Source organism: Chlamydomonas reinhardtii, chromosome 10 (genome assembly GCF_000002595.2).
Source record: "Chlamydomonas reinhardtii strain CC-503 cw92 mt+ chromosome 10, whole genome shotgun sequence".
Taxonomy (NCBI): Eukaryota; Viridiplantae; Chlorophyta; class Chlorophyceae; order Chlamydomonadales; family Chlamydomonadaceae; genus Chlamydomonas; species Chlamydomonas reinhardtii.
In genome coordinates this window covers 5295254-5317408 of record NC_057013.1, presented here as the reverse complement: position 1 = coordinate 5317408, position 22155 = coordinate 5295254, and the positions used below count along the sequence as shown (strand labels likewise).

At 60.0% G+C, this 22155-nt stretch overlaps 6 protein-coding genes across 6 annotated transcripts; 4 read left to right on the top strand and 2 right to left on the bottom strand.

The window, feature by feature from the left end:
* Positions 1–215: 215 nt before the first annotated feature.
* On the top strand, positions 216–4356 carry CHLRE_10g457700v5 (uncharacterized protein). The gene is made up of 9 exons (XM_001698517.2): positions 216–410; positions 485–541; positions 622–680; positions 746–814; positions 908–1008; positions 1266–1354; positions 1888–2148; positions 2487–2690; positions 2865–4356. The coding sequence occupies exons 1-9, from the start codon at positions 356–358 to the stop codon at positions 3080–3082; spliced, it is 1113 nt and encodes a 370-aa protein (XP_001698569.2). The 5' UTR covers positions 216–355; the 3' UTR covers positions 3083–4356.
* Positions 4357–4363: 7 nt separating this feature from the next.
* CHLRE_10g457650v5 (uncharacterized protein) lies at positions 4364–6745 on the bottom strand. Its single transcript, XM_001698330.2, has 4 exons — positions 6506–6745; positions 6305–6400; positions 6116–6163; positions 4364–5774 (listed from the first exon to the last, which is right to left on the bottom strand). The coding sequence occupies exons 1-4, from the start codon at positions 6656–6658 to the stop codon at positions 5661–5663; spliced, it is 411 nt and encodes a 136-aa protein (XP_001698382.1). The 5' UTR covers positions 6659–6745; the 3' UTR covers positions 4364–5660.
* A 125-nt stretch (positions 6746–6870) lies between these two features.
* Positions 6871–9631, top strand: CHLRE_10g457600v5 (uncharacterized protein). The gene is made up of 5 exons (XM_043067093.1): positions 6871–7193; positions 7274–7335; positions 7535–7676; positions 7939–8324; positions 8581–9631. The coding sequence occupies exons 1-5, from the start codon at positions 7097–7099 to the stop codon at positions 8800–8802; spliced, it is 909 nt and encodes a 302-aa protein (XP_042920490.1). The 5' UTR covers positions 6871–7096; the 3' UTR covers positions 8803–9631.
* Positions 9632–11110: 1479 nt separating this feature from the next.
* CHLRE_10g457550v5 (uncharacterized protein) lies at positions 11111–14752 on the top strand. Its single transcript, XM_001698515.2, has 9 exons — positions 11111–11453; positions 11603–11652; positions 11793–11910; positions 12155–12245; positions 12413–12478; positions 12574–12651; positions 12795–13019; positions 13327–13416; positions 13559–14752. Exons 1-9 carry the CDS (start codon positions 11296–11298, stop codon positions 14048–14050), a joined length of 1368 nt encoding a protein of 455 aa, XP_001698567.1. The 5' UTR covers positions 11111–11295; the 3' UTR covers positions 14051–14752.
* A 520-nt stretch (positions 14753–15272) lies between these two features.
* Positions 15273–18145, bottom strand: CHLRE_10g457500v5 (uncharacterized protein). The gene is made up of 6 exons (XM_001698328.2): positions 17891–18145; positions 17276–17510; positions 16895–17019; positions 16516–16676; positions 16208–16376; positions 15273–16027 (listed from the first exon to the last, which is right to left on the bottom strand). Exons 1-6 carry the CDS (start codon positions 17891–17893, stop codon positions 15905–15907), a joined length of 816 nt encoding a protein of 271 aa, XP_001698380.1. The 5' UTR covers positions 17894–18145; the 3' UTR covers positions 15273–15904.
* Positions 18146–18275: 130 nt separating this feature from the next.
* On the top strand, positions 18276–21910 carry CHLRE_10g457450v5 (uncharacterized protein). The gene is made up of 6 exons (XM_043067092.1): positions 18276–18835; positions 19002–19097; positions 19227–19350; positions 19524–19616; positions 19980–20183; positions 20313–21910. The coding sequence occupies exons 1-6, from the start codon at positions 18534–18536 to the stop codon at positions 20673–20675; spliced, it is 1182 nt and encodes a 393-aa protein (XP_042920489.1). The 5' UTR covers positions 18276–18533; the 3' UTR covers positions 20676–21910.
* The last annotated feature ends 245 nt before the right edge of the window (positions 21911–22155 follow it).

Below are 22155 nucleotides of genomic sequence, written 5' to 3'. Positions count from 1 at the left end.
CTGTCCCATGCGCCCACCGCCCCGCTCCCGCCCCGCTATCAACGGGCACGGGGCACGCCGTCAGACTATGGCCGGGCGTACTCCATCAGCCGGCCCAAAAGTAGATTATTTGCAGGGAGGGTATGTCGCACCCGCATGGAGAGTGAAACGCAGGCGGCATGGTTGAAGATTGACGTTGCCACTCCGCTGCAGCTAATCTGATACAGCAGTCTATAGATTATAGTATACATCGCTTTGAAGTTTCCGTTGTTGGCTTGCACATAGCACGCAAAGAGACCGTCCTCGTCGTTTTTGTCCCGCCCGTATAATTTATGCCGGGGCTCTAGGGGGCCAGGCGAGCTAGCTTCTGTGCATAATGGCAAGCCCAGAGGAGGCCACCGCGGTCAGGAAGCCGCAGGTGTACGCAAATGGTGAGCGGCCAAGCCTGCTGCCCCGATCAGCTGAACTTAGCAGCAGCCAATGACGAGCCTGTACGATCTTGCAGCCACTGTACAAGACTTTCTGGAGCGCTATGAGGTTGGCGAGACCGTGGGCGTGGGAGGTGAGCTCTGCTGCTCTGGGAGGTCCCAGCGGGCCTCTGAATGGCAACCCGCTGTCTCTGACAGTTGCGTTTGGTCCCAGGCTTTGCGGTGGTAAAGAAGGGGCGAGACAAGAAGACGGGGGACCCCGTCGCCATCAAGGTACGCGTGCCCGCCGCACTGGGCGCTTCGCGGATGGTGACTACTAAGGCACGATTGGTTTGCAGGTTGTGGATAAATCGCGGTACGCAGCCGGAGACAACTCGCTAGAGCGAGAAATCCAGGTCCTCTTGAAGGTGCGCCATCTACTCGATCGCATTTCTGCTGGGCGCCACTGCTGTTGGCTATCCGCGCCTTCATAACAATGTTATGTCGTTGGTTTGCGTCAGGTGGACCACCCGAACTGCATCAAGCTATTCGACGTGTATATCACGCCCCGCAAAGTGTACCTGGTCACCGAGCTGGTGACCGGAGGCGAGCTGCTGGACAGGTGCGCGCCTGGAGCGCAAGCACAGGGCTTGGGATGGAGAGCGGCTGGCGCTGTTGACTCACTGCAATGCTATCGGCTGCAGCGGCGGGCGCGGCGCGGAGAGGGAGACCATGCGCGCGGGGGGAGGGGTTCGGAATGTGCGTGCCGTGGACCAAGTCTGAAGCACGGTCGCTGTGGTTGTTGGGCCAGACAAAAACGATGCCGGCTGCTGTGCTATAGAGCGTGAATGATGCATTGTCCGCCTGGTTACGGTGCAGGGTCACGGAAAAGGGCAACTACACGGAGAAGGACGCTTCGTCGCTCATTCGGCAAATCCTCTCGGGCGTGGCGTACTTGCACAAGCAAGGTGCGTGCTGAATGCAGGGCCGGGTCGGAGGGACACCGGGCGTTGACACGCGTCGGGAAAGCGCAGGCTCGGAGGACATAGATATGCGTAGACCCAAGAGCTTGGTTGGGCCAACCGTCAGGCAGTCTATCGGCGGGCAGGTGCCAGTGCCCCCGGACTTCACGCACATTGCGGATGAGTGTGTTAGCATGCGGCTGTGCCCACAGACTTACTGTCCGTACGCGTGCGCAGCGGGCACAGCATCTCAGCTGCCCGTGACTAAACATGCCGTATTAGTCACCATGTTCGTTTTGATGTGACTAAAGCTTGCTTGGGGCAAAGCGCGTGGTACCAAGTGCCTGGCCGGTGGGGTGCATCATGCCTATCCTGCTCATCATCAGACGCACGGCAAAGACCAGAGCCTGCGCGCACCGGAAGCCAACACTCCTCTAGCCCAACATGACTGATTCGTTACAGCCAATCATTTAGGCCTCTGCATGCATATTACGGCTGATGTCCTTAGGGGATTCAGTTGTGTTGGTTTCTGCCAACAGGCATCGTGCACCGCGACCTGAAGCTGGAGAACATGGTCATGCTCAACGAGCGCGACGACAGCCCGGTTAAGATTGCGGACTTTGGGCTCAGCAAGTTCTTCAGCCCGGAGACGGTGCTCAGCACCATGTGCGGCAGCCCGCAGTATGTGGCGCCGGAGGTGCTGGGCGTGGGGGACGGCCTGAAGGAGTACTCGCCGGCGGTGGACATGTGGAGCGTGGGCGTCATCCTGTTCATCCTGCTGTCAGGCTACTCGCCATTCGGTGGGTTGAGCAGAGGGGGCCGCGGGTGGGCGGCATCTGGGGATGGGTTGGTTGGGGAAGGTGGAATGTGGAACGTTTAGCATTGCGACGGGCAGTCGTTTCCAGGCGTAGGTGAACCAGGACTGCGGGTGGGGCGTGGAAGGCAGGGCGCGGTGTCGTTGTGGGCTGAGGGTTTAAGTTGTGACCGCGGGCTTGTTGTCTAAGGTCGACCGGAGGTGCTGATGGCTTGACAAACTTCGTAGACAGGGGCAGGGCACAAGCCATGTCGCACGCTGACCCAAGCTGCTCTATGAAGCCCCCATGCGAACCCTCACGCCACATGCTGCACGCACCCACAGACGACGACAACGACGCGGTGCTGTTTGAGAAGATCAAGAAGGGCAACTACGACGCGGACGACCCCATCTGGGAGAACATCAGCCCCGAGGCCAAGGACGTGGTGGCCAAGCTCCTGACGGTGGACAGCGGCAAGCGCCTCACAGCCGACCAGGCGCTGGCGCACCCGTGGGTGCAGGGCCAGACGCCAACGACCGTGGATGAGGGTGAGTGTGGGCCAAGAGGCTAGGCAGGGTTGCTTAGGCAAGCTTCATATGGAACCCCGTGCGCGCGTGACCTCGATTTGTCTGCAGTTTGAAGTGTTGGCAAGCGCTATGAGACACCGTCGCCGTGTGCTGACGTGTTGTCGTCCCTTCACCACCACTCTGCGCCTTCCGCAGCCGCCAGCAAGCAGCTGCAGAGCACAATGGACAAGATGAAGAATATGGCGGTGAAGCGCGACTCTCTGCGCAAATCCTTTATCGCCGACCCGAACGGCAAGGCGGCGGCCGCTCCGGCCGCGGCGGCGCCTGCGGCGTCCGCGTCACCAGCGGCGGCGGTGGCGGCGGCGGCGGCTGACGACAAGACGGCAGGCGACGACCTGTCTGCGTACTTGTAGTCAGGGACGGTAGTATAACATATGTTGGGATGGCGCTTCGAGGGGCAGCGTCACGGCCGGTGTGCACGCACCGGTGCGGTGAGGGCCTGATCGTGGCATCGGCCTGGTAGCGATCGGGCCAATGAATGGGACCCAAGGTACAGCGAGGGAGCGCGCGAGGACGCTGGGCGTTTGAAAAGCGGCCGCTGCGTATTACGTTAAGAGGGCAGCAGGAGAGGTGGTTGCGGGGTTCCGGCGTTTCTCGGCGGTGTAACGGTCGGCATTGTGGCGGTGCTGAGGAGGACCCGGTGCCTACCAGGTACGGGGGACCCTCTCTATGACCGGTCAAGGCCCGTAGCGGATGTCCCGAGCAGGCGTGCTCGAAAACGGCTTGTCACGATACCCGTGTTAAGCTGTCGCGCGGATTTTGTGCCGGGCAGGGGTCCAGGAGTGATGCGGGCGCGCTGTAAGGAGTAGTGTGCTAATTACCGTGGGGGTGTTGTTTCTTCTTGTGGGTGTGGATGGCATGTGTGAATGTGTTTTGCATCCTCCATAGCGGCTCGTTGGTCGTATGGTTTACCGGTAGGCGCTGATATGCGCAGCAAAAGAGTTAGCACTGAAGGGTCAGGAATTCGCTGGGTAACTGTGTCCATGCCGTGTTGCCCGAGGATCAAACCGCAAGTTGGTCGCAGGGTCAACACGGCGGGTTGGATGTCGTTCCTGAGTGCGAAGGTATCTGGCAATATAAACAGAATGTGCGCTGTACACAAGGGTGAAGAGGATTCATGCGCTGTTTTTTTGGTGGAGGTGCATGTTTTGATCTTAGGTGATGTACTACACCAGCGTAAGGAACTTGAATATAACAATGATTTGTGGCTAGGCCGTGCGTGTGCAACCCACGTGACACATTCGACGTCGATGGAGGGCACGCATGGTTTTAGACGGATGGAACCTCGGATGGTCACTTGGTCAGGCGCCCCTGCGCCCGTACCAGGGATGTATTTTTGAGTGGGTCGTCCGATCGTCCTGAGCGACCTTGAGCATCAAAGAGCTTGGTGCACATGCCCAGCGCGATAGTTCCTGTCACACTTTTGGGCTGAGCCCCCCAGCGCAGCGTTCCAGGGCCACGTCCGGATTTGCGGGGATGCCAAAGGCCCCCAACATAGAGGCGTGTGCTTAGTAGGCGCCCGCGTCAAGGTGGCGGGGTTGATAACGACCCAGGATCAGCCCTTTTCCTGCCATAAGGCAGCCACCTCCTTGTTGGGTGGGTCGTGTGCAGTAAGGCTCGTTCCTCAGTCAATCAGTAGACTTTCATGTGACCTGTCCTGCGGTCAACACACGACTCTTGCAGCCCGCTTTTGCCAGTGGACTGTGCCCAAGACTGTTTCCACAGAAAGCGGCCACATGTTTGCCTGTTCGTGTTGGCAGCATCACAAATGAACTGCACTGTCCTGGGAATGCATTCGTCGAATGCCACTGCGGCACGACCTGTGGCGCTACTTTGCCCCTTGACCTGGACCACACTCGTTGAAAGCATCGTCGATAACACCCTGGACCACACCCTTTGAGGCCTTAACTTGTGCATCTGACGCCTTGGCTGCGGGCCTAGCTGCAGGCAGCACTTGTCCATTTTATGAACCCCGCGTTCTTCACGCTTGAGGTGCGCCCCCCAACCCCCGCACAAACACAGGTTGGGGTATAGCGCGCGGGGAAGGTTTGCTGTCCTAGGATGCATGAGCGCCTTGACGTCAAGCTGTGCGAACTCGCGTCCACAACCCCGAAGTTCCACCTGCTTCCGTTGCGTAATTCGGTACTTCGCTCTTGGTTCACAACGCCGCAAGTCCGCCACCGAATTCCCGGTGCCCTGCGCCCCCGCGGGCTCTCCAGATAGCCTGTTTTGCACCCATCGCGCGCCATTTCGGGTTCCGGCTCGGACTATGCAGGCACGTGTTGCAGTGGCATACCATGCACGTGTTGCAGTAGCTCGCCATGCTGTGGCCCTTACCTCTGTCCTACTTCGCACAACAGGCAGTCATTGTCCACTAGTTTCATCCTGGAGGTTCTGGTACTGTGCCAGTCTCCACCCATATTTCGCCTCGCAATACCAGTGACCAGTCCGATCATCACCAGCTCCACTCGCATCCTCACTCTCATCCCACTCCCAAATCAACGCGGCATTGCTCGTCGTCAAAATTGATCCGCGAAACGGTCCCTCCAGTCCTTTGCACCACTGGCCTATGTGGCGTCGCCGTCAGCCCCGTATCACGCCGCTCCTGGTGGATATCAGGACACCACCTGAGCTCGAACCCAAACAATCCGCCGTCAACGAGCCACAAACCCAAGGCTCCCTTGGTGGGCCAAGCTGTCCTGCGAGACGGCCAACCCATTTGCACACCCGCGCTGCACTCGGCTCCAACTGCTTCACCACCGTCACCTCCGCATGTTAACCAAGCACGGGGTTCTAGCCCCAGTTGCACGCCGGCAGCCAAGGCCCCTGCCGGCAAAACGCCAACAACAGCCAGCAATTGCCGCCAGCTTGCGGCAGCCGGTGCCGCCCCATCTGCTCAAGCTCCTCAGGCCAGCAAACGTCTACGTCCGCTTAGGCCAGGTGATACCACCACTCGCTGAGCTCCGCCAGCAGCACGTTCATGCCGAACAGCAGCGCGCCGCTGCCCGCCACAATGAAGAGCACCAACACCGTGTCCAGCGCAGCCTGGCGCACGTGCGCATGCCCAGCAAGAATGTGGGCAGGGAGGCGGTCACAGATGATGAGATGGCTGTCAGGCAGCGCAGTCGCCAGGCGGTCGTGGCACCGCGCTAGATAGGCATAATATGGGCGCGAGGGATACAGGAGGCGCAAGGGGCCGCTGTCGAGTTGGCGGTGGCTGGGCGGCCACCATTCTGGGTGTCGGACATGGCAGACAAAGTATCACGCTAGAGTTATGCACACATCACCCGGATCCACCAGTTGCCCGGCTGCATCAACCGGGCGAGGGGCATTCATCGCCGCTCCCCAGTACCCCTGCCAGTGACGCCCTTACTCGCTCAACTCACCTTCTGTGGCCGGGGCCAGGTGATGAGCTGCGCCTCTTCAAGAGCCCCCTGTTGATACAATGCAGAACCAGGAACAGGTACTTGGTGCATGCGCCATGGTGGGGTGGCAGGGCATGAAGCCGCTGCCAGGCCTTCCGACGCTGCGCGGTATGACGCCACGACAAACCCGCACGCACATGACCCGCCCACCTGCACGATGTTGGAGTCCTGCGCGAAGTTTGCCTGCTGCTGGCGACGCAGAGCCGCTAGCTTCGCGATCTCGTCGGTCGGCAGCACCTCGTCATCCTGCGACCGCGGCGGATGCCAAGAAAACTTAGCACGACCCCGGCTCCTTAAAATGCCGATCCAAGATTTTTCACCACAAACCATGGAATCAATCATATCCCTCACCACGCTCGCACGGCTTGTTTGCTTCTCCTTCTCGGGCTCTGCGCGAGTCCTCGTCGCTAGCGTGCGCTGGGACAGACCGATGCGGCTAACACGTATCGGGGCGCGAGCACCTAACCCACATGGAGTGCGAGCAAAAGGCTTGACGCACTGCATCGTGTTGTGCAAGGCAAGAACTTGAAACACCGATGCCGCCACAATGCTGCAATTTTCTATTTGCTTGAGTTTTCAGTATGCATGCAGACTACCTTGGGGACTCGGCGAACTGTTGAGTGGGGATCGTGAATGAGCAGCTCCCATCTCGCAGCCCCCCTAGTGTTGAAAGAAGCCATATATACTATTGTTAACTCGAAAACTGAGCGTATACTCTTATGATAACATCCCCCGTGCCCGACGATAACCCTGGAAAGAGTCCTGGCAAGAGTCCAGCTTCAACTTTTCGCTGTATCAATCATACAACGCAGCCAAAACTGGGTGCTCTCTTCTCAAACAGTTAGGAGCTTATCTCAAGAGAAAGGGTCGTGGTGCAACAGAAGAGATCATTCGTCCCGTTGTGCATAGTTGTGCGCTGCGCTTAGCCGGAAACCGGCTCTGATGGCGAGTGAACTTAGTAGGCTTATTGAGGATGAGCTGAAGAACAAAGGGTTCTACGAAGGGGGCGGCCAAGCCAAGCAGCCCGCCAGGCCGGCACGTAAGTGGTGGCGGGGGGTGGCAAAGGGGATTGGGAGCTCCGTGAGACCCGCTGACCACCCTTTTAATGTGCATGTGCAGCTGCTGAAGAGGAGCGGGAAGATGACGACCACACCGCGCTCATGGGCGCGCTCCGTGTGGAGGTAAGAGGGAAGTGGGGGCACCGCGTGGAGGACGTGGAGGTGGGTTCCGGGTGCTCCGGATCAGCAACTATGCGCGCACGGTGCCAGGGGTCTGTTATTGACTTGTGTCAAGCGATCACGGCGCTGTATGTATGCATGTGCATGTGCCGGCGATGTCTTCACAGCCTATCCGCGCAACCTGTACACTATGCCTTGACAGGCGCGTGTCAAAGAGCACCAGGCGCAAAAGAAGCTGCTTACATTGAAGCGCAGCGTCTGCATCGGCGGCGGCGTGCTGGTGGTGATTGTGCTGTGGGTGATCTTGGCCACGAAGAGCCGGTCAGCAAGCATGTCGGGGTCAGGTGCGTGCATGTGTGGACGGGTCGCGGTCGGCTTCAGGCGGAATAGCCGCAAGGAAAGGGACTCACGGCTGGAAGGATTGCAGCGCAGCGAGAGTGGCTGGAGTGAAGGGTGAAAGCGCGCACTGATGTGGGCATGGACTACCATAACCCATGCGCCATGCTGTACAGAGCGTGCACGGGCGACACCGAGCAAGCCGTTTGGCCCCCCCCCCCGGTCTCAAGGCCTCATGCTCATCCCGCCCTTCCTAAATCCATCCTGCAGGCGCCCGCGCGGTGATGAATCCCCCGCCACCCCTTGACTCGCTCAGCACCCCGTCGCCCATGTCGGGCGGCAAGAACGCCACCACCTCCTCCCTCAGCAGCCCCTCGCCAAAGCCCAAAGCCAGCGGAACAAATCAGTCGCCCGCGCCCTCCAACACTCCTTCCTCCTCGCCGTCTCCCGCTGGCAAGCAGGCTAGCGGCACGGGTGGCGTTAAGGGAAGCGGTAGCAAGTCAGGAAGCGGAGACCAATCCGCAGCGGAGACGCCGGAACAGAAAGCGCAGGAGGAGGCGGACCAGGAGTACGAGAAGGAGGTGGAGGAGTACGAGAAGGAGATCGAGGAGGAGTATGAGAAGGAGATCGAGGCGGAGGAGGCCGATTATGAGAAGGTAGGTGACACGGAGAGTAAGGGCCGTGGCAGGGTCTGGGCGGAAGCAGAGAGACAACCGGAGGGAGCAGTGGGTGAGAGCCGCGGGAGTTGGGGGGGCTTGACCGGCGATCGGAGGTGCATGGCATGCTCATTTCTGGCCGTTGTGATCGGGCCGTAATGCGGCAGCCGCAAACCCCGCCGCACATCGCACACCGCCCCGATGTTTGCGCCCTAACACTTCCTTTCTGTGTGCCCGCGCGCCCCCGTCACTGCAGGAGAAGGAGGCGTACGATGACGCGGTGCAGAAGTACGAGCAGGAGTACGAGGCGGGCCACGAGGTGGGTGGAGACTACAGCGGAGGCAAGGGCGGCAAGGGCGGAGCTGACGACGAGCCATTCGATGACTACGGGGACGAGGAGGTGGGCGGCCGGCGGCGGCAGCGGCTATCGCGCCGCATGCTGGAGGCCAGCGATGCGCGCGTGGTCGTGGCCGCATGAGCACCGCGCGATGTTGCTAAGTGTCCTGGTTGGATTCGAGGCGTTGGGCTCGATGGCCAGCACTGCCAGAGGTTGGTGTAAGCAGCATTTGCGTTTCCTCATGTGTGTGAGTTTGACATGTGAGGAGTGGGTGTGGCTTTGGCGAGGGCGCACTGGGCATTCGGTATTTGGTGCGCTCGTGAGCCGTGTCAGCAGGCACCCGCTCTAAGCAGGCAAGCTGCGCTATACAATGCATCGACGCTTATTCATATACTGCACAAGCACTTCAGTGGTGTCAAGGAGTGCAGGCAATGCAAATCCTACGGTCCAACTTGCGTCCCCAGACATGGGACGCTGCGCTGTGCTGTCGAGTGGCGGGTATTATGTACAGTGTGCATGCAGTGGGGGAAGATCGGCACGCGCATTTAATTTCGTTTACAAGATGACTGTCGCCAACAGCAGCGCCTTAAAAGCAGCGCCCATTCCGCATGCGACTGGCAAGGGGGTCACTTCATCGACGTCATAATGCCTGCATTCATGACCCAGGCTGTCGTACAGTGCCGCTTTGTGACTGGCATGGCAGCCGCTTTTGTCCCTGCCGGCATAACAGGAGGGTTAGGCATTGGGCAGAACGGGTTTTGGCGCGGAGATATCTTACTGGCTTATAACCAAGGTTGCACGGGATGCCGCTACTTCGCGCTAAGGAGGACGCGGCGCAGCTGCTCCCAATGGTAAGGCAGCCAGTGACCGCCAACAAACAAGGAAGACGGGAGGTCAGCAGAGGGCTTTGAGTTGTTCTAGGTCGTGCACTGTTGCTTGGCACCATGCATTTCCGTATCACTTACCAGTCATCGCCGCCCCCGTCCTCGCCACAGCAAGCCCCAGCTGCACATCACGCGCTGCGTCCAATAGCTGCTTGCCCAGGTCGAACAGCGACATGGTGGCACTGGAGTAGGTGGGGCTGTTGGCATCCGCCAACAGCTCTACCTGCCACACCTGGTCCTCGTACAGGTACAGTTACACACACACGCGCATACACGTTCGGTTCCCATTGAGACATGCGAGATACGCATAATCTGGCACGGGCTGCTTTTGCTCCTGTTAGGTGTTCTACGTGTGGGCCTGCACAGCGAAGCGCACGCGTACACGCGGGCGCGCACGCTCACACACATAGACGCGAACCTCAGCGCGCTTTTATTACCGCCGTGGTTGAAACCAGACACGTGGCGCGCCTCGAAGTGATCCGTTCTGCGCTTTCTGGCCTCAAACGCCGCCATGTGTACTGGTCGTACAAGGGCGCGGCACGCGGTGGCTCGAGCATTGTGCACGACAGGAGTATTTCGGTTTGTTTGGACGTGATGAGCAGGAACAGGTTGCAATAAGGTGTTGTCGGACGCCCGAACAGAGCTGGTATGGTGATGCTGATGGCAACGAGCACATATGCTGGCTGGCATGTACGCATATGTCCACATGCACGCCACACGTGGGCCATTACAGCAGGTGCAGCACGCGCGTGTTGATGGCAGCAGGGTAAAGGAACTTCAGCGCGATGCCGCTCTGGCCCAACACACACGTGCACAGCTGCGCAACGGGAAGGGCAGCCGTGGCGGTGGGAGTGGGGCAGAGGAACAGAATGGACGGGCACGGCACAAGCTCGGAGTGGTGAAGGGCGCCATAACGCTGGTGTTGTTGTCCGCGTGCCCCCGGTCAGCTTGCCCCGCCTATTCACCAAACTTGTGTGAACTGTAGGCACCAGAATGGAAAAGCATCATGACAGGGCATGATGTTAGCTCTTACAGCTATTGGCACGCAAGGAGCGTGGGCACGGAGCGTGGGCCAAGGTTGGCATAGGCCTCGTGGCACGTGTACAGAGACCCTAGAACCAGTGCTGCTCCCGGCGTCGCTGTAATGCAGTGATCATCGCTGAGCAGCGAGCCACATGCGTATGCTCAAGAGCCACTCACATTCGTTGGCTCAGACATAGTGTACTGTTTTTGGTGCCTCGGCGCAGAAGCACCCAAAAGGTGCATTTCTACGTCCATATCATGCTTTGTATCGCGACACACATAAAGCGTTCTCGATCTGCAAAGCAACATGTCACTCTTGACGCAGCTGCTGGGCGCTGGCGCAAAGTGGCCTCTCCGTAATCTGTAAGGCTGTCAAGTGGTGTGAGATGCGTGTAACTATAAGTAAGGAATGATACTGCAAAGGGCAATGTCAGGCGATTTTTCGTTTTGGATTCAGTGCGCATTTGCATTGCCGCGTGTCCCTCGCGAGTCGCCAGCTCTATCATATGGCACCTACTGCAAGTGCTGAAACTCCTGCAAAACTGCAGCACATCAATCACATCACACACGCAAGTAAGAACCCTTGTTATTCAGCGGAGGGACTTCCAACGCGCCTTGCCCGATGCTTTTATATACTACCAGATCTCGATACCCAAATAGTTGAGCTTGATTACCTAGCTCGAGGCGCCCGCGCTGAGGACTTTGCTCGAAAAGCCTCGCATTCCTTATGGCGTTGCCGCTGCAGCAGGGCAGCAAGAGTGGTGTGCTGTACGTGACGTTTAACCAGGACTGCACTTGCGTGGCGATTGCCAGCCAGCAGGGCTTGCACGTTTACAATGTGGACACGCACAAGCTCTGCTTTCGACATGCAATTGGAGCTGTCAGGTGCTGCATGTTTGCGTGTGCTTAGTAGTCTAGCTGTGCCCAGGAGGACATGGAGGGGCTAGAATGTCCTTTGGGGGCCTTGGCGTGCCAGTACGGTGGTTGCAACAGTGGGGACTTCGTCAACGGCTTGCGTGCCATTCACCTGACAGAGCGGTGGAGATGTTGTTCTGCACAAGTCTCATCGGCTTCGTGGGGGCAGGTGCGGCCTGCGCGGGTGACCCTTCTTACTTGACGTCTTGCCGGGTGCACTAGCGCGGGCGCAGCCCAGTGCGTAGCCCTGCATACACGATGCCGCGCTGTGGGATTGACCTGCACTACCTCGTGCCGATCCCTGCGCAGGCGAGCAGCCGGCACTCACCCCCCGCAAGCTGAGCGTCATGAACACAACCGCCAACCGTCTCATCCAGGAGCTGACGTACCCCACCTCCGTGCTAGCTGTGCGCATGAACCGGCAACGGTGAGTGGCGCGCAGTGTGCAGTAGCGAGCGTACACTGTGCAGGGACTAGGGGCAGGTCAAACGGCGCCAGCGCAGCAGCATGCTGTCAACCGTGGACAAGCAGGGACAGAGCTGAAGCACGGTATGGTGGCGGGAGCGCATGACGCTACTGCATCATGTGCAGTCGGGCGCATGGCTGTCCGTAAACGCACCTAAACCAAGTCACGTGTGTACCATATCCCGGCCCCCGCTCCCGCCGCACAGGCTTGTGGTGGTGACGGCGCGCCGGGTGCACGTGTACAGCATGCAGAACCTGACGTGCCTTCGAGTCATCGACACAGAGGAAAACGCACGGGTCGGTCCAGCGAGTCGCGCTCTCTCGCTCATGCCGTGTCGGCGCGGCACAGCTAGTACACGGGGCATCTCCAGTTCGCGCTTGTCTGTGCTGCCGCACCCAGACGCACATGCGATGCTTGGTCTGTTTTCCATTCACCTCGCGCTATCTGCCTGCGCACTATGCAGGGATGTTGCGCGCTCACATGCTGCCACGAGCCCAACCTCCTGGCGCTGCCCTCGTCCGCAACAACGGTTAGCATGGATTGTGGCAACTGCCATGCCTTGTCCCTGGCCGCCTGATTGCATGCGCACGCGAACTGCCTCTTACTTCGTGTGCTGGTATGCAGGGCACGGTGCGCATTTACGACCTGGCTCAGGAGGGTGGCAATGTGCTGAGCGAGGCGCAGGCGCACCAAACATCCGTGGTAAGCGACAATACCCCTAACATAGTGGCGCAGTACCAATCTATTCAGTTACCGCGAGGGCCTTTCAGGCGCCCATCATCACATGCCCTAAAGAAGTGAAGTCCTAACCCAAGCCGCGCCACATATGTTTTGGGCGCCCCCAGACCACCATGGCCTGGAGTGGCGACGGCGGCCTCCTGGCCACCGCCTCGGCCAAGGGCACCGTCATCCGGGTGCACCGCCTGCCCTCCGCCGCACGCGCACACAGCTTCCGGCGCGGCACGCTGTCAGCGGCCATAAACTCCATGGCCTTCAGCCCGCCCGGCGCGCCCCTGCAGCTGCTGGCAGCCGCCAGCAGCCACGGCACCGTACACGTGTTCCGCCTGGAGGTGAGGGGCTGGTGGGCTGGTGGGCTGGTGGGCTGGGCTGGGCTTTGGGGGCAGGCCGCAGGTGTGGGGTAGGCCAGACGGACGCTCGTCGGTGGCAGCGATGGGTGCAACGGCGGGCGTAGGGCGGGCCCTGGCGCGTAGGATGGGGGCGAGCACTGGGCGCGCGTCCAAGCGCATGATCGAGCGCGCTATTGCGTGTCTGGAAACAGGGACAACTGCGCATGGCCAAAGTGAGCCAGGCTGCCGGAACTTCTCGTGCTGACAGCAAATTATGGTCTCCGGTTACGCCTGCTTTGGCCTCGCACAGGAGCCGGACCCTCCGGGCGTGCTGCCGCGCCCCGCATCAGCTGCAGCGGGGCTGTTGACGGCGGTTATGCGATACTCCGTGGGCGACATGGTACGTGGCCGTCTGCAGCGCTGGGCGGGCGATGGGCACGCAACAATTCATACATGCATGCGCTACCTGCATACCCGACGTCGGGTTGTGTGGTGTCCCAATAGGCCACGCCGCGATTCGTGCGCTCCTCGGCTGCCTGCAGGTGGAGCCGGCGCGCAACGTCGCGACGATCCGTTTGCCAACGTCCGTGGGAGCAGCGACCGTCGCCTTCCGGCAAACTCTGGGAGACGGAATGGACGGTGATGACCAGGAGGCTTCCAGTTCCGTAGTCGGGTCGCCGTCAGTAGTCGGGACGGGCGCTTTCGGAGCTGGTTCTGCGGCGGAGGCGGAGGCGCCCGAATACTCCGAGTTTCCAACGGGCGAGGGCGGGTACGCAGCCGATCAGCGGGCAGGGGAGGGCAGCGGGTTACCAGGGCATGGCGGTGGCGCAGAGGGCGGTGGGATGGCAGAATGCATGCGGCGGGCACGCAACGGCATGCCGCCCGCGGCCACGTACCGCGCTGTGGTGATGGTGGCCACGCTGGAGGGGCTGCTGTATGAGTACAGCGTGTCAGAGCTGCTCAACCCGCATGGGCCCAAGGTCAACCTGGAGGGAGAGTGGTCCATGCTTGGGAGCGGCAGCGTGCTGGGCTGAGCACACCACTAGTGCCGGTGTGCCGGTGTGACTCCCTTGCGGCTTTGGACATGAGCGACTAAGGTGTGATGGGCTGTGTCGCCAGCTAGTATGCGAGGGTACTTCATGCGAACAAGGTGACGGAGCGCGTGCTTCCTGGTTCTGCTCTCTCTCTCGCCGACGCAACAGCTAGCAACATGCTTCTTTTTCATGCAATGGGGCCCGTTGCCGCTTCATTGAAGCTGCATCGGCCGGCTCCCACGGCTGCTTTCGTTGCAGATTGTTGACGGCTATCGGTGTTGCGCGGGCAGGTGCGGACAGGTGGATGATGATGAGGTAGGGCAAGGGGCGGTCCATAGGGGCGGTCCATACACGAGCCGTTACATTCAGCGATCTCCCGGCTCCAGTGGCCATCTGCAAGGGCATTAGCGCGGAAGGATGAATGAGGCGAAGTGGAGAGGCGACTGAGTTTCTATACTGTGGTGCACTAGTGCGGTACCGGTACTGTGGTCGATGCGATGCCTGGCACAGGAGTGGCCTAGAGCAGCCTAGGGTCGCCGCAGGTGTTGCGGGTGCGTGCTCCTTACCTTCAGGTACACTGCGTGACAGCGTATCATCGATGAGTGGGCTGTGTGGAGGTTCAAGAAGGCGGCATGCCGCTCCAGCCCCATTGCGACCTCAGGCAGGGCTGCATTTGTCCAAATGCCACGAGACCTTACAACAATAGAATGCCTGAGACCTTCCTCGGTGATGAACTGTCAGGTACAAAACGTTATCGCCTCATCGGAATGGGCGCGCGCGGAACTGTCCAGGTGCGGTTAGGAACAGGGGAGGGACAGGCGAACACGAAAACCCCAAACCACAAGTCTCCGTCCTCCCTGTTCACAACATACACCGACGTGCCCACCCAACGCCCCAATGCCGTGCTGATTTCGTCCGATGCGGGGATATCGCGCCACCCGCGCGCTTCCATCGGGGGCGGAGGCGACGCCTGCTGCGGCAAGCTGCCGCCGCCACCAGTAATGACGCCGCTGGCATCGTAGGCAGCAGATACTCTAGCAGCGGCCCCCTGGCCGCAGCGGCGCCTGCTGCTTGAGGTCGGCGGGTCAAGCTGTCACGTGCGCCACTAGCGCCTTGTTTTGCGGCTGCGGCTGCTTCCACTTATCCTCGTCCGCTCATTGCAAGTTTGCCACTGGCGTTCCCGTCATCAGATGACGCGCCTGACGGCGCGTGTTTACGGAAGGAGTAGAATGGTTTTGCAAATAGCAGAACCCGGCACATGTGTGCCGCCGCCGCTGCCGCACATTGCGGTCACTGGCGAGCCCAAGCCCAGCGTGTGCCCCACAAGTGTCCGGCTTATGCGGGCCAAGGGATGACATGTTACTGCCGCCGTCTGCCGCTGCCCGGTCAGCCAAGGGTCATCGCACCCAACGGGAAACAAAAGCCGTACCAAACCACGTAAGGACTCAACTCCATCTGTGCCTCCATCGTACCGTAAAACACCCCGATGGCCACGGATTTGCCAGGATGGTATGCCAATCAAACGGTCGTGAGAGTATGTGGAGACCGCCAAAGGCACCGAGTTTGCATCATTGCTGTACAAGAATGCACCTGTAGCATTATCCATCCTTGTCCCACCAATACCATCACCCACTCAGCGCGTATGCATGCAATCCTATGAGTGTGTTCCGCGCACGCACTCAATGTAACCCCCAGCACCAGACACCAGTCAAGACAAAGGCCATAGCACCTGCACGCAACAACCCGCTGTAGCGCCCAGACGACACAAATGTCCTGAGCGTGACCCAAAGCAGGGCTCAAGCCCGTTGTCCGCTTCTTCCCACTAGCTAGGGGCGTGCGGGGCGTACGGGTCCGCTACTGGTCGGTCTTGATGCTTCCGTCCAGTACGCGCCGCCGTGCCTTGGGTTTGTACATGACAGTGGTGATGTACTTGGACTTGTACCGGCTGGTTGTGCCCACCACCAGCGCCTGCACGCTCTGCAGGAGCAGCAGACACACCGCGTCCGATAACCATACATCAGCACAAGGGGATCCAATTCCAAGTTAGCGAGAGGCGCCGGCGTGATATCCATGCAATCGTGGTATCCACGCCCCAACCCGAACGCCGTTATGTCGGGGTTTCCGTTTTGTGTGGAGCGACGCATCCCTTTGCCTCACCTGCCCCCGTTGGCAGTACACGTGATTGAGGATGACGTGCTGCGGGCGCGGCAGCACCGCCTGGGCATCCAGAGCCGGCGGCACGTTGAGCAGCGTGAGTTGCAGATGTGGCGGCATCACGGGCGGCTCCTTGGCATAGTCGTCTGCCACCGGCGTCGGGCAGTTGTAACTGCAGGGCAGCGGGGAGGGCGGGAAGGAGTGCATGGGAAGGTGGGTACTGGCAGGACAGGGCCGGAAAAACCAGCGCAGACGAAGCCTACTACTCCATGCCAAGTACAGTCCACGCCACGCCATTCCACCTCACACACCTGGACGGCGGCGAGGGCGGCGGGTCAAAGCCGCTGACTCCCTCCAGGTTCTCAGGAACGTACTCGTGCACCTCGATAACGTTGTTCACGTTGCGCATCTCGTCAAACATGGCAGGCTGGTTGGGGTCGTACTTCCACTCGCCGTCCACAATGAACTTGTACTGCGGGGCGGCAAAGTTGGGAAGCAGGAAGAAATTACAGCTCGGACACTACATGCGGTGCAGCACACAGTGCGCGCCTTCTGTGCGCGCGGTAGCCCACCGACCGCGTTACTCGCTGCCCTGCACGTGTTCATGCCTCCTAGATAGAGGACATGCCGGGTGCCAGTTCCAGGTGGCCGCGCCCAGTCGTGCCGCCAAGCCACATTGCCACGCCACACCTGGTACACGCCCGGTGGGAGCAGCTTGATGATGGTGAAGTCCTTTCCGGACTTTTGTAGCGGTTGTCGCGTCGTCCAGTTGTCAAACGAGCCCTCCACCTCCACGTGGCTCCCACCGTGGCTCCCTGCGCGTGTCACAATTGTACACAGGAGACGGTGTCGGCCCCTGCCCCTTGCTCTCCATACGCAGAGACACGTGTCAAGCAAAAACATGTGCACGTCCCCACTCTCTACATGCAAAGACTCGACAAGCCTGCTGCAATATCAACTCAACACAGAGTTTAATTGATTACACTAGGCGCATACGGTAATTAAGCAGGCGTCTGAGGCAGTACACCATCGTTTGCACGGCCCCGCGTGAACACGACCCATGCTACTTACACACGATGACCACTGGCATCAGCTTTGGCTGCGCTGGCCACCCTGCCACCCCGTGAAATTCAGGTGCGTTGCGGTTGGCGGCTGTCAGCTCATCAGCGCGCGCGATCGGCTCCATGGGTATTTGCGGGCTGTAGGTCAACGGCGAGCCGGGGCTAAGCGGCGGCGACGCGTGCCGCGCATAGTGTTCGTGCTCCGTGCCCCCCGGAGTCTCGTGCTTGTGGGATGTGGTGTTTCCCTGATATGGCACATTTGGAATAGGGAAGATGGGTGAGACGGCAACGGGATCGGGCTCTATGCATTGAGACGCAATGAAGGCGCCTACAACTTGCGAGCTGCCCAAGTCTAGCATCCGCAGCCGGCTTCAGAGGGCGTGTCCGAAAGTGCCCCGCTACTGCGCCCTCCGCACGGCCTGCAACAACCATATGGCCTCACGTAGCACACAGTACGCATGCATTCAAGTTGCTGATAGTCCTGCCAGTCAGGAGCAGCTGCGGGGCGGCACCGACCCGACCTGCGACCCGACCAGAACGGCTTGCGTGCCAGCTGACTGTGCCGGGGCTCTCCAAATCAAGCGCCAGCGCTGCGACGGGCTGCTGAATATACATGCAGGCTCACCATGTCTTATGTCTGCAGCCCCGAAGGGCGTCGGCTGCGTTCCCAACGTCGGAATAGCCGGTCGAGCCGGCCCAAGCCAGCCAGGCTTCGAATGCTCTCCACAATTCGCTACACTAATAAGTCAGCACAGTAGGATAATACAGCAATGACGATAATTCCAGGCGGTGCGCTTAAAGCAGCTTGAGTTGTGCCGACGTGGACACGGGCGCTCTTCGGGGCCCCCGCAGGATAAAAGGTGTTAAGAGGTATGATGGGATATTGCAGTGTTTCGGTGTTGGGTCTTGGTTCAGGCTCGGCCTTCCATCGACAAGTCTCGGCTCAATGGGGCAAGTTTCTCCTGCTTTTGGTAGAGTTACACTCGTCTACAATTCCTTAAGGCCAATAAAAATTGCCAGAAGACTCCCTTGGTCCAATCGTTGGATTGTTCCACAACAACTTTGCAACCCTTGCAAACCCGACTCCACCCAGTGACACGCTGGGTCTGCAATTTTCCTACTTTATTGCAGTGAAGCGCAAGGAAGCGCACAGCAACTCACTGCAGCAGCGACTCGGTGACACGCGGGCAAATGATGTAGGACCTCAGTTTCGCCATAAATTGTATTTTCGACGAAGTAGAACCTAGCTTTTAATGCCACCGGAGAGTATGACCGTAGCTGGGCCTGCTGCTGACGTTACTGGCGCCAGGGACCATGGCCTGGATGGTCCCCAGTGCGCGCCAAGCTCGACGAGCGGCTCAGTGGCACCGGCGCCGTTCGTCTTGACTGTACCCGCGGACTCCTCTTCATCGTGTGCCTCGGCAGCGGCCTCTGCAAGCTCTGGAAGCGAGCTTTCGGGGTGCTCGCCCACAGCACCAAGGCTCGGCACGGGCGCTGCCTGCGGGGAGGCCGGGCCGCACCAGGCCCTTGTACACCACCACGTCCCACACTGCAAGCAGTTCTTCAGCTGGTGAGAGTGGTCTGGCCGGCGTCACAGGGGTAGGAGTGGCCTCCAAAGCAACAAATACTGGCAGGACATATGCTGCGCGGCGCGCGCTTATGTACCTCCTAAGGATTTGACCGGGGAGAGGTCGCGGCCCTATGCTTCACGACTCCAACCTTACCTGCACTTGCAGGGACTGTGGTCTAGCGTGCGTTCAGATGGTCATACAAGCAGCCGGCTTCTCGCACTGTGACTATCGATTACTGCGGCAGCTGTGCACCACCACCAGGTGCGAAGGCCACGAGCTGCCAGCATGGGCGACTGGGCTGCGGCCCCGGGACCGGTGTGTTTTGGCAGATTATGCCACACGTGTATCAATTGCCGTAGGCTTACAATGATTGTTGCAACTGCCATGCAGCATCTGGACGGTAGATCTTGCGCACTTGCTACGGCGGTTTGGGTTGCACGTGTCCTTCTACACGGTCACGCTCGGGCCAAACCCCGCGTACGCCAACGAGTCATTCTACATGGAGAACATGGAGGTAAGCAGTATGCGTACCCGGACAATGTCTTTTTTGCACGTGACTGGAGTGCGGCAGATTTAGTCTGCCTGCCCAGTTTGCTGGGCGCGCGTGCTACGGTTTCAAGCCGTCTTCTCCGCCGCCTCCGCTGAATTTCTCTGACGTTGGCCTATCTCCCCTGCTGTGCACAACAGGACGACGAGCGGCGCGTGAGCCAGTTGTTCGTGGAGGCGGCGCACGTGGGCATCGCCGTGGAGCAGCGCTCGGTCAGCAGCGAGGAGCTGCAGGTGTGCCCTAATGGAGCCGGAGTTGGGCTGGGCTGGGCAGGTTAAGATTGGGCTGAGCTAGGCTTGGGCTGAGCAAGGATTGGGATGGTATGGGCGGTGCTAGATTGGGTTGGGCGGGGCGGGGGCGGGGGCGCGGGCGGGGATGGGGGCGGGCGTGCAGGCGGAGGTTGGGGCGGGGGCGGGGCTGGCGCCGGGGCTGGGGTTGGCGCGGGGGCTGGGCAAGAGTCTGCAGGGCAACCGGACCCCCGCTGCGGCGGCGGCGGCCCTCCAGCTAATTATGTACGTATCCGTTGGCAAAGCATAGTTTGGTAGTTGCCGCAACATGACGCCCAATTCTGACGGGTGTACCTTTGCCGTGCGCAGTCGTGGATGCTGTCGGGCGGCTGCCTTATCATCGTGCTGGTGGACAAGCGCAAGCTGGACCCGTGGCTGGGGGCAGGCGAGCCAGGGAGCGGCGGCATGGGCGGCATGTCCATGTCCATGTGCCTGCCGGCGGTGCTGTGCGGCATGGAGCTGGGCTACGCGGGCCACTACGTGCTGCTTGTGGGCTTCGACGCGGGCACACAGGTACGGTGCCGGGTCTGGCACCGCGGCGTGCATGCGTGGGGTGCACATTTCTATGCACGCCGGGCGTGTTCCAAATCGTGGAGCACATCCACTTTGCTCTGAGACTCCCAACATGACGTTTGCATGCAGGAGTACACCATACGCGACCCGGCAGCGCAAGTGCAGACCCTGCGGGTGACTGCGGCGGCGCTGGACGCGGCGCGGCGGTCGTTTGGGACAGACGAGGACATCCTGGTCGTGAGCACCACACCCAGCGACAGCTGCGGAAGCAGTAGCAAAAGTAGCAGCAGCAGCGCCTACAGCGGCGTGCCTCAAGCCGCTAGCGCCTGCCCGGTCCCCAGTGGGCTGCAGCAGCTGCTGCTGCCGCACACGCACAGCAGCTGCCACCCCCAGCAACAGGAGCTGCTGATGCCGCTCGGAGTCCACCACTGCAACAGCCGCACCACAGCCACCACCATCACCACCACACCCACGCGATGCCGCGACCAGTAGGAACGCAGCAGAGCGCCGCAGGGCTGCACGCAGGGTAGAAAGCTGCGATAAGGTATTGGTGTTCGTGCAGATCGCTAGCAGGTTTCTCGCAGTTTTGATTGACCACATGGTCTGGCGTGATGTTACGTTTGTCGCCTGCTGTCACAGCTAGTGCTGCTCGTGACTGCATGTATTGACATAGCTTGCCTCAGCAGGTGCAGCAAGCAAGGGTGTGGTACCGATTGCACGATAAAGGTTGCAGAGTCTTAGGCGCGCCGCGCGGTGATGATGCTTCGTTTGCACCAGCGTTTGGGGCATCTGCGTGCTTCTTAAACGGGTTTATACGGAAATGCTACGACGCTACGTAGTGTCCTGAGTGCTTACCGCCCGGACCATCCGCTGGCGAATATTCAATGATTGCTGTCTTTCAGCGGCAGGGTGCGTTGTATGGCGTGTCCGTGGCGTCCTGGTGTGACAGGGCATTTTTGAGTTTTGAGAGCCTCCAAGGTGACAAGCAGAGAACGCCAATTGTACTGGTACGAGTGTTGACGTCAAATGTGGTACTTTTGATGTGCTGGTGAGGGGTAGATGCACGGCGAGTGGGCAAGGCCGCGAGGGCAGAAGAGTGCAACGTAGGCTATTGGCCTGGGCCAGGTACGCTTCCGGCATGTGTTGGCCCACGCAAGGGTTCCCTTGGGCCCACGCGCACTGCCATCTCTCACATGGCATCAGGAACGCAGGACGCGCATTGCTACCTGCGCGTAGTAGCTACCCGCATGTTTGCCCTACCTGCACGTGTCCATGAACTCCGTGTGTGCGCGTGAATGTGCCAGGACGCTTCGGCGCCTTGCAAGAGCACGACAAGACTGACCACGCTTCACTGCCCATGGAATGTGGGACATCTGTGCAACTTCGAACACGTGTTGGATTGTTGGCTGAGTGCGAGAGACACGCCGCGTGTCAAGCTAGTAGGTATGGCATGACAAGCGGAGCCTTGCTCCTGCGTGCCGGTGTACTTGATGATACTGTACTAGTAACTTACCCAAACGCCCGGCTGGCCTCGAGTCTCTTTGGCCGGAGCCTACAATACGGAGGGTGGCATTGTGTAGGCGACGCTATGGCACGCTGTGCAGGCCTGGTGGGCGTGTGGCACGAAGGCATGAATGATCCTACGGATGTGTACAGACCCAACCCTACGGATGTGTACAGACCCAACTGGCCACGTTTTCAATTTGACTCATTAACCCGCCGCCCGTCAAGTACACCAGTACCGTACTCCTTCCGTCAGCACGCCCCAACTACCAGGAAAGAATACTGCTTGTGTGGCTAGGGAAATGTGAAGCGTATTGGAAAGCCCACGGAGTACATCAGTAGGCTGACGGCGATGCAGTGGTCACTACGATGTGGTACTCCAATCAATCCCTCCGTGGATTCAGCTGTGAGTCGGAGTATATGCACTGGCACCCCTTCTGTGCGGGCAAGTCCGCGCAGGTCCGCGCTA

What these genes read in the sequence shown, in the direction of transcription:
- CHLRE_10g457700v5 (XM_001698517.2), top strand. Translation starts at nt 356, where the DNA reads ATGGCAAGCCCAGAGGAGGCCACCGCGGTCAGGAAGCCGCAGGTGTAC. An exon ending in AAATCCAGGTCCTCTTGAAG is followed by an intron (nt 815 to 907) that starts GTGCGCCATCTA and finishes GGTTTGCGTCAG; the next exon opens with GTGGACCACCCGAACTGCAT. An exon ending in GGAGGCGAGCTGCTGGACAG is followed by an intron (nt 1,009 to 1,265) that starts GTGCGCGCCTGG and finishes GTTACGGTGCAG; the next exon opens with GGTCACGGAAAAGGGCAACT.
- CHLRE_10g457650v5 (XM_001698330.2), bottom strand. Translation starts at nt 6,658, where the DNA reads ATGCAGTGCGTCAAGCCTTTTGCTCGCACTCCATGTGGGTTAGGTGCT. An exon ending in AAACAAGCCGTGCGAGCGTG is followed by an intron (nt 6,401 to 6,505) that starts GTGAGGGATATG and finishes CCGCGGTCGCAG; the next exon opens with GATGACGAGGTGCTGCCGAC. An exon ending in AGGACTCCAACATCGTGCAG is followed by an intron (nt 6,164 to 6,304) that starts GTGGGCGGGTCA and finishes TTGTATCAACAG; the next exon opens with GGGGCTCTTGAAGAGGCGCA.
- CHLRE_10g457600v5 (XM_043067093.1), top strand. Translation starts at nt 7,097, where the DNA reads ATGGCGAGTGAACTTAGTAGGCTTATTGAGGATGAGCTGAAGAACAAA. An exon ending in GCAGCCCGCCAGGCCGGCAC is followed by an intron (nt 7,194 to 7,273) that starts GTAAGTGGTGGC and finishes GTGCATGTGCAG; the next exon opens with CTGCTGAAGAGGAGCGGGAA. An exon ending in TGGGCGCGCTCCGTGTGGAG is followed by an intron (nt 7,336 to 7,534) that starts GTAAGAGGGAAG and finishes ATGCCTTGACAG; the next exon opens with GCGCGTGTCAAAGAGCACCA.
- CHLRE_10g457550v5 (XM_001698515.2), top strand. Translation starts at nt 11,296, where the DNA reads ATGGCGTTGCCGCTGCAGCAGGGCAGCAAGAGTGGTGTGCTGTACGTG. An exon ending in CATGCAATTGGAGCTGTCAG is followed by an intron (nt 11,454 to 11,602) that starts GTGCTGCATGTT and finishes TTCACCTGACAG; the next exon opens with AGCGGTGGAGATGTTGTTCT. An exon ending in ACACAGAGGAAAACGCACGG is followed by an intron (nt 12,246 to 12,412) that starts GTCGGTCCAGCG and finishes CGCACTATGCAG; the next exon opens with GGATGTTGCGCGCTCACATG.
- CHLRE_10g457500v5 (XM_001698328.2), bottom strand. An exon ending in CCGCCCTCGCCGCCGTCCAG is followed by an intron (nt 16,377 to 16,515) that starts GTGTGTGAGGTG and finishes GCTGCCCTGCAG; the next exon opens with TTACAACTGCCCGACGCCGG. An exon ending in TGTACTGCCAACGGGGGCAG is followed by an intron (nt 16,028 to 16,207) that starts GTGAGGCAAAGG and finishes CTGCTCCTGCAG; the next exon opens with AGCGTGCAGGCGCTGGTGGT.
- CHLRE_10g457450v5 (XM_043067092.1), top strand. Translation starts at nt 18,534, where the DNA reads ATGACCGTAGCTGGGCCTGCTGCTGACGTTACTGGCGCCAGGGACCAT. An exon ending in CAGCTGTGCACCACCACCAG is followed by an intron (nt 19,098 to 19,226) that starts GTGCGAAGGCCA and finishes ACTGCCATGCAG; the next exon opens with CATCTGGACGGTAGATCTTG. An exon ending in TCTACATGGAGAACATGGAG is followed by an intron (nt 19,351 to 19,523) that starts GTAAGCAGTATG and finishes TGTGCACAACAG; the next exon opens with GACGACGAGCGGCGCGTGAG.